This window comes from Ostrea edulis, chromosome 10 (assembly GCF_947568905.1).
Source record: "Ostrea edulis chromosome 10, xbOstEdul1.1, whole genome shotgun sequence".
NCBI lineage: Eukaryota > Metazoa > Mollusca > Bivalvia > Ostreida > Ostreidae > Ostrea > Ostrea edulis.
In genome coordinates, this window is record NC_079173.1 from 7223682 (window position 1) to 7232712 (window position 9031).

Here is a 9031-nt window from a genome sequence, read left to right on the forward strand (position 1 = left end):
AAGGCCAGAAAGGGGCCGATTTCCAATAAGGAACAATCAAAGTACCCTTCCCTCTGTCTTGCTTCAATTTGTTTAATGTCTTGCAAACCAATCTAGTAGGTGGAACCAACCAATTATTGTCTTCACCCCAGAATTGTCTAAAGGCATCTACTCCGCTGGTATTTGGGCACCACCATCTCGAGTTAAATTTAAAACATTTTGTATTGTAGTCTGTTGCGAATCTGGCACATGTGTGTGTGCCCCAACAATTGTCAATATGTATAAAAACATTGTTCTTTATAGTCATCACTATCGAAACATTTGCTAAGCACATCTGCTCTAATATTGCTTTCTCTTGGCAACCAATGAATATATAAGTTTATTTGTAAATTCAGAATTTTTTCTAAAATTTCAACTGCAATTTCATGCAAATGAGACTTTTTGCTACCAACTTCTAAAATTCTGCAAGCATTTTTGCTGTCAGTATACCATGTAACAGTTTTACCACAAATACTTTCTCCTATAGTATTCAGAGACCTGTTGATTGTCTCTAGTTCCCTCCATGTGGAACTTCTCGTAGATTCTTCTACTGTCCAGAGTCCCATTACCTCTGTAGTTTCTGAGTTTTCTATATAAGCACCGAAACCTGATTCGGAAGCATTGCTAAATTTTCACTGTAAGCTGACTTGATATTTTGCCCATTAATCAACCTGGAATTATCCTTCGAAAATTCTAATTCTGCCAAAGATTGCGAACTTAAATCAATGCATGAATTCCAACTGACCCTTGTCATTATGTCTTGATACAAACATCTTGTTTTAAACATGACCACGTTTCCTATAGCGGCTTCCATAGATATGATCTGACCTACTATACTAGCTATAAATTTCACCCTAAAACGTGAACCACTCGACTGAATCCGTGTATATACCTCGTGTATACATTTGAGCATTTTATCAATTCTCTCTGAAGTAACTTTTAAAACACCATCTAACGTGTCCCAATCAAAACCCATCCACACTCAATTTTGTTGTGGAAACCAAAAACATTTAGATTCAGCAATAATAAAGCCCAACTCTGTTAAATCATGTTTGATTAAATCGCTAAGTATAGAAGCTTGATAAAACTCGCTAGAACCAACTAAACCATCATCTAAATACATAATGACACGAAAACCCGACGACCTCCAATGCTGGACTACTTTCCTCATAAGTGTGGTATAAATAAAAGCTGCCGAAGAAATGCCGAATGGCAAAACGTTAAACACAAAATACTTACCAACGCCATCGATTTCCCATTGAAAACCTAAATATTGTTTATGATGTTCTGCTATTTCGATGTGATGATATGTCGATTTTAAATCGAAAATGAATATGAAATCTCCTTTCTGAAATATTTCTCTAGCAACTTTAACGTCCTCCATTCTGAATGAAAATTCATGAATGCAACTATTGATGTGTCTACAATCCAAAACCAAACGAGGTTTACCTGCTTTGTTCAAAGCTACAGTCAATGGATTAACCACAAAAGGAATGTTACTGACCTCTGTTACGCAACCTTTGTCAATGAGCCTTTGAATCTCTAAACAAACTATTTTGATATTGTCCTTAGCCGATTTGTTATTGCTTAAACATACGCTAGTTGGTATAGATTTAAACGGAATATTGTATCCGTTTCCTATCACATCTAAAATATACTTATCTGCCTGTATTTCAACCCATTTTGTCAAATGACCTCTCAAGCGCCCAACTGGGCTTACATTTTCGTTGACTTGGGCCACAAAACGGCGATTTTTCAATTCATGTTTTGTAAAACAATTCTTTGTTAAATCATTGTATTTTGCATGAAGTAAATTCTGTGCAGTACTTTTGAAAGTACTTGTACTTAACTTAGAGCCTGTCTCTTTGCTGAAGCTGGTGCAGTCTTTTGCCCAGTGACCTGCGAAACCGCATTTGAAGCATGTCCCGGACTTTTTGCCGCCCTCATATGACCTGGACTGATTGTGCGTGCTGGGAGCTTTCTCAGGGTATGGGTTGTTGCGTCTTGACGCTCTAGCCTTTTGGGTCCGCTCCTCCTTTAACTTCTCAGCTCTGGTTTCAGCTTTGAAGATGCGTTTTTCATCCTCCTCGTCGGACGCCAATTCGTGCTGTGTGTATTCCTAAACGGTTCTCCAACCCGTTTTGGAAGAATCGGCCAATTTGATTAATATTTGTCTTTGATGAATAAGATCAATACTTGATGATATACTGCTAAAAGCCGTTTCTGGGTCTCCTTCGCTGATACTTGTGTTAGCTTCTATCAATTTCTCTCTGACACTTGTTAAATTTATACTGAGCCTCATTCCCTTTGCGCTTGAAAACGATAGTCTTGTCATTCGTTGTCTGCAGTTTGGCAAGCTGTTGTTCGTGTTGTTAACGCTGCTGTTTAGATATCTTTTGCTCGAAAGAAGATAGTTTAGAGTCCATTATTTCGGACACTCGCCGCAATAAGTCGTCATTTTGAAGTGCCATGCTGCCCGTGGAAAAATAAAGAATTGTGCTACGTGCACTTCGTGAGACTGGCTTAGAATGACCTTACTCATGATTTCGACACTTTATATAGGCCTTCCTATGGCCACGCCTTGTATTACTACGCATAAGCATTCGAACACGTTCCGATCAAACAATGTTTTCCCGCTATTCTTCGAAACGCGGGAAAACTAAAATATCAAACTTCCACAGGGTGAATAAATACAGGTACAGTATAACATGCCTATAGCAAAATACCAAGGACTGACCATTTTGCTCTCATAAACGTAATTGATATTGTTAAGTTGTCAACATGGTATACAACGAAACGGAATGAAAGTCACTTTGTTTTAACATGTTTAATGACCCTCTCTACACTGAACACTAATTTCAGGGTACTTTTGTGTAGTTAGACTGATCCACCATTTGATATAAAATAGAATAATTTGTAATCTGAATTTCAGGATTGCAGGATTGCACTAGTGATGCAGGAGTCTCAGTTCGATACCTGGCCCAGATATACATTTTCTCCTTTCTTAGGACAGGAAATTCCCAATCTATTTTTAGTTTAAAGTAGAAAAACTATGTGAAACCCACTTTTTGTTTAACACAAGGTAGTAAACAATAGATTGTCCATCTAACCAACAGTTCTGACACACTGTAGAGCACCAAATGTTTTTGACATCTTATTTTTGCAAGAAAGTCATATGGTATTTATTAGCAAGACAAAATTTTGATAGAAAGCTTTATATGGTTGAAAATAATCCTTAACATTAAATATACATGTAAGCAGACAGTCTCAAGTCGTTACATAAAAATAAAGTTCTAAAGAAAAAGAAGTGATTTGCAGCAGTAGTGAAACAGTGAAAATTTCATACCAGCATGAAATATATTCTAAAGAAAGCTATTAAATTAGGGTTTGTTTGGGTAACCATAAACAAATATAAACACTTTTCGTTATAGGTCCAGCAAATTTGCTGTATGTATAAACACTGTACATTGACCATTTCACAACTTCTTCGCTTATGTATTCATTCAAGTTTCATATAAGTTGGAAAAAGATGAACTCTAAGATGAAATTCAGTAAATTACTTCAAAACTGTTGTACTCGGGTTGTAACCATAGTCTTAAGTTAGCATATTGAAGATAGATAAATTATACATTTGCTTTTCTCTGAGTGTTAAGTTCAATAAAAAATTCTGGTGATAAGTTTCAACAAAACAAGAACATAATACACAAAAATAAGACCTTTCCACGGATTTGTATTTTTTGCACTTCTTTTGCATGTCTACAGATAAAAGAGTCATGCAATCGATATCTTATTTTTGATTCAGCTAACATGAAATATAGTATTGTAAATGAGCTGAAATTAGATTGAATATTTACATGTGTATATCCACCTCAAATCACACATAAACACACACAAAAACAAACATGCAAATATGGCTTCATTACCTTTCTTCTCCAAGAATACATGTTACCAGGCCCATAATCATACAACAGTTCTGTATCTGGAGGTATTAGTTTTAGAGAGTAAAAGCAAATAACTGGCTTCTCATCTATCTCAATGACTTTTGGCTTACAATTTGGATGAAGATGATCATCGTTTAAGAAGCGTCCAAACGAACCGTCTTCCTCTGAAGCATCAACCCTTAATGAAAAAACAAGAGATGTTTGTAAAACACATGTGCCCCCCATGGTGCAAAATTGAAAAGGGTTATACACACACCTCATTTAATTGATAGTATTATCATCAATTCAAAATATTGAGCAGAAAATATCTTCCTATGTCAAGAGTGAATTGACGATGTGACCTAAAAGTCAATAGGAGTCATCTACTCCTTATGCTGTAGCAGTGTACCAAGTTTGGTACGTGTCAATCAAGCAAATAATTCTTAAAATATAGGAGACAATATATTACTATGTCCAGTTCAACTATTGACTTTTGACATCAAAATCAATATGGGTCAACCTCTCCTGAAAATGCACCAATGTACTAAGTTTGATGTCTGTCAAGTAAAAGAGTTATCAAGATATTGAGTGGACAGTATATTACTATGTAAAGTTTGACCCTTCACCTTTGACCATGTGACCTCAAAATCAATAGGAGTCATCTTCTCCTGAATATACACCAGTGTATTACTTAAACTTTGATGTCTGCCAAGCAAAGGATTCTGAAGATATTGAGCAGACAGTATATTCCAATGTCCAGGTTGACCCTTGACCTTTAAACATGTGACCTCAAAATCAATAGGGATCATCTTCTTCTGAAGATGTATCAGTGTACCAAGTTTGATGTCTGTCAAGAAAAGAGTTCTCAAGATATTGAAGGGATAGTATATTCCTATGTCCAGTTTGACCCTTGACCTTTGACCATGTGACCTTAAAATCATTAGGGGTCATCTTCTCCTGAAGACGTATCAGTGTACAAAGTGTGATGTCTGTCAAGAAGAGGGTTCTCAAGATACTGAGCAGACAGTATATTCCCACGTCTAGTTTGACCCTTGACTTTTGACCATGTGACCTCAAAATCAATAAGAGTCATCTTCTCCTGCAGATCTACCAGTGTACTAAATTTGATGTCTGTCAAGAAAAGGGTTCTCAAGATATTGAGGAGACAGTATATTCCTATGTCCAGTTTGACCCTTGATCTTTGACCATGTGACCTCAAAATCAATAGGGGTCATCTTCCCCTAAAGTGGTACTAGTGTACCAAGTTTAATGTCTGTCAAGAAAAGGGTTCTCAAGATATTGAACAGACAGTATATTCCTATGTCCAGTTTGACCCTTGATCTTTGACCATGTGACCTCAAAATCAATAGGGGTCATCTTCTCCTAAAGACGTACTAGTGTACCAAGTTTGATGTCTGTCAAGAAAAGGGTTTTCAAGATATTGAACCGACAGTATATTCCTATATCCAGTTTGACCCTTGATCTTTGACCATGTGACCTCAAAATCAAAAAGGGTCATCTTCTTCTGAAGACATACTGGTGTACCAAGTTTGATGTCTTTCAAGCAAAGGGTTTTCAAGATATTGAACGGACAGTATATTCCTATGTCCAGTTTGACCCTTGACCTTTGACCATGTGACCTCAAAATCAATAGGGGTCATCTTCTCCTGAAGACGTATCAGTGTACCAAGTTTGATGTCTGCCAAGAAAAGGGTTCTCAAGATATTGAACGGACAGTTTATTCCTATGTCCAGTTTGACCCTTGCTCTTTGACCATGTGACCTCAAAATCAATAGGGGTCATCTTCTCCTAAAGACGTACTAGTGTACCAAGTTTGATGTCTGTCAAGCAAAAGGTTTTCAAGATATTGAACAGATAGTATATTCCTATGTCGAGTTTGACCCTTGACCTTTGACCATGTGACCTCAAAATTAATAAGAATCACTTTCTCTTGCAGATCTACCAGTGTACCAAGTTTGATGTCTGTCAAGAAAAGGGTTCTCAAGATATTGAACGGACAGTATATTACCATGTCCAGCTTGACACTTGATCTTTAACCATGTGACCTAAAAATCAATAGGAGTCATCTTCCCCTGAAGATATACCAGTGTACTGAGTTTGATGTCTGTCAAGATAAGAACTAGGTTCTCAAGATATTGAGCGGACAGTATATTCTTAAATCCAGTTTGACCCTTGACCTTTGACCAAAATCAATAGGGGTCATCTACTCCTTAGGATGTACCAGTGTGCTAAGTTTGATGTTTTTCAAGCAAAGGGTTCTCAAGATATTGAGCGGACATCATATTCCTATGTCCAGAGTAGATTGACCCTTGACCTTTGGACCTGAAAAACAATAGGGGTTCTCTGCTACTTATAACCAATCCACATATGAAATATCATTATCATCAAGTGAAAGGTTCTCAAGATATTGAGCGAACAACATGTGGTCTACAGACCGACCGACCGACAGTTGCAAAACAATATGCCCCCTCTTTTTCAAAGGGGGCATAAAATATGGTATTCAAACCTGTCTTTGCCCTGAGTAACCGAACCTAGCAAACTTGTGATGAGATCAACAGTTTTAGACATAGTCTGACATTCCTATGTAATCATCAAGATTTCATATAAAATTTTGAAAATCTTTTTTAATACCGTACAATAAAAATAACTAAAGACTTTTCTTGTTGTGTTTTTTAAAAGATAAATTCAATAATTCTAAGGATCATTAGCTTTAGTATCGTACGTATGGTTCAAAAGCTGATGTTCAAGGTGTCGCATTCCAAACACCAGCTACCTACATATATCTTGTATGCAATTTTGTCACTAAAAGAACTTTAATTCTATGAGGAAACCCTATTTGTATACATAATATTGCTTGACTACCTTATGAATTTCACCTCAGTAGAAAACCGATAGGATTAGTTTATTGGACATGAAACTTGTGAAGTTGATATCAAATAGACATAAATTAGGATGTAAAAGTTCAAGTTTTTGACCTGCTTAAATTAAAAGTAATTTATGGAAAGAGGTGGTAAAAGTTTTTAACCTGTGTAAATTCAAAGTAATTTACATTTCATAAGATACAATGTAATTGTTTAACTTAAACAAGTTCAAGTAAACACAATTTAAGTCAAATTTAACTAAATTTTGGGGTAGTGTCTTATGTGTGTTTGTATATGATAATTACTTGCCTCCATGAATGCAATTAAAAAAACCAAAATGTACAGGAAAACAAATATGGGAATTAGGGACCCAAACTCTTTAATGAAATTGTGCAATATAAATAATAACCAGCAAAACATTCTTACCTTTAAATGTTAATTCATAAATGTATGTGTCATATCTGCTACATCCTGATCCTCTGTTAATAACTTGCCTTCATAAGGCAAAAGAAATTCAACTTTCCCAAATTCCTTTTTTGTAAATACACCTCTTCCTGAAAAAAAAATCAAGGACTAAACATTTTTAAAATGTGTTATTAATAGGGTTGTCAAATTACTCAAATTTTAGTAACCGGGTACTCCCCTGCCTTCCCGATCAAGTACCCATTCATCATTAAAAATCCGTCTTTATCTTCATGACCTTATGGTGTTTCTAATACGGAAGTTCCGAGTTCCCCAAGAGTTATTTCCCTTTGTCGAACTCTTCCGTAAATTATGACGTAATATATGATGACAGTGGGTACAGTTTCTAATTACTATCGTTGTATTATTTCTCAAAAGATGATATCCAGAGTTTCTGAGACCATCCTATCTCAGGGAAAAGGCAACTATAGTGAGTTTATGAGTATTGGATAACAAAATGGCTCAAACAAATATTGTTAAGGGGATATGATTGTGACGTTTTTGAAGTCACTGCGCAACTCGAACTAACGTACGTAGGTCATGATTGTCGTGACATATATTGATTATGACTTTGACTAAAGTCATATTTTCGAAATACAAAAGCATAAATCATAACAGCTGAGTCCTTATTTTGATTGAATAATTTTGTATGAATGCCGTTATGACGTGTTTTTAGGAAATATGAGGTAACGACATAAACGCGTGATTTTTTACGCTATGTTTACGTTGTTTACGTTGACAACAGACAGAGTTTGACAGATGTCACGGTATCGCATGTTATTATATATTTCTAGACCTGTGTATTTTTTTCAAAATAGACTCAAAATAGAAATGAAAGACGGAGTCGCAACACGTCGAACAGAATCTCTGCACAATTTTAAAAGCACATATACCCAAACTGAACGACAGTAAACTTAGGGCTAAAAAAATTCTGCAAAATTTTTATCATGCTAGAGTAATAATGAATATTTTGTATTATATTCCATGATTTCGTAAATAATAAAAATAATTGAAAAATATATTTACCCGAGGACTAAACATTTTGTCGGCACAAAGGTACATGTGGTACCGCTCACGTACATATACCTCTACCTGTACATGTATATAATGTCTGCGTCTTGTGAATTATTTAATGCAATTCAGTGGTTCATCTATGATACATGTAACCTCATGTACCATAATAAGTAGAGATATACAAAGCAGGCTACGAATTATTTAGCACTGATTTCTGCATATGCATGGCGGAATTTAATTACCGATGGATTTATTCATCAGAGAAAATGAAGTCCAAATGAGGTGTGCATGATGATGCATGCATTTTTTGCAAACATAATTGAAATGTATGTAAGTTTAATTGCTTATTTGAATCAAAATTATATAGTGTTAGATGTTTGGATTTGAAATTAGATCGACCGATACGTATTGAAACACCTAGATGTCATAAAACGGAGGAAATGCGAAATAGGCATAATCGAAACTTACTTTAGCATCCTGTTGCTGCTCTCATCAAGTAATTATTGTATGCTTTAAATCTAACATAGTACAAGTATTTTACCAATCCCATCTAATTTTCATTTGCAGATCGGGGGGAGGGGGGGGGGGGCTTGACTTAAACGAGTGTTCTAGACTGCCTCTCCTCTACTTTGAAACGGCATATTTTTACGCAAATTCCATATTCAAATAGACCCAATCCCACCCCCTCCCCAGATTGCGTAGAAAGAAAACCAAACATTTGATTATAATTCTTGT

At 35.8% G+C, this 9031-nt stretch overlaps 1 protein-coding gene across 1 annotated transcript in view; it reads right to left on the bottom strand.

Moving 5' to 3' along the window:
• The window catches only part of LOC130050910 (uncharacterized), a 4110-nt gene extending 2072 nt beyond the window's left edge, over nucleotides 1-2038 (bottom strand). Inside the window, exon 1 of the mRNA XM_056151778.1 lies at nucleotides 1258-2038. Coding sequence (XP_056007753.1) covers nucleotides 1258-1402 — 145 coding nt within the window. The 5' untranslated portion in view covers nucleotides 1403-2038. The remainder of the gene's footprint in view (nucleotides 1-1257) is intronic.
• Nucleotides 2039-9031: the final 6993 nt, after the last annotated feature.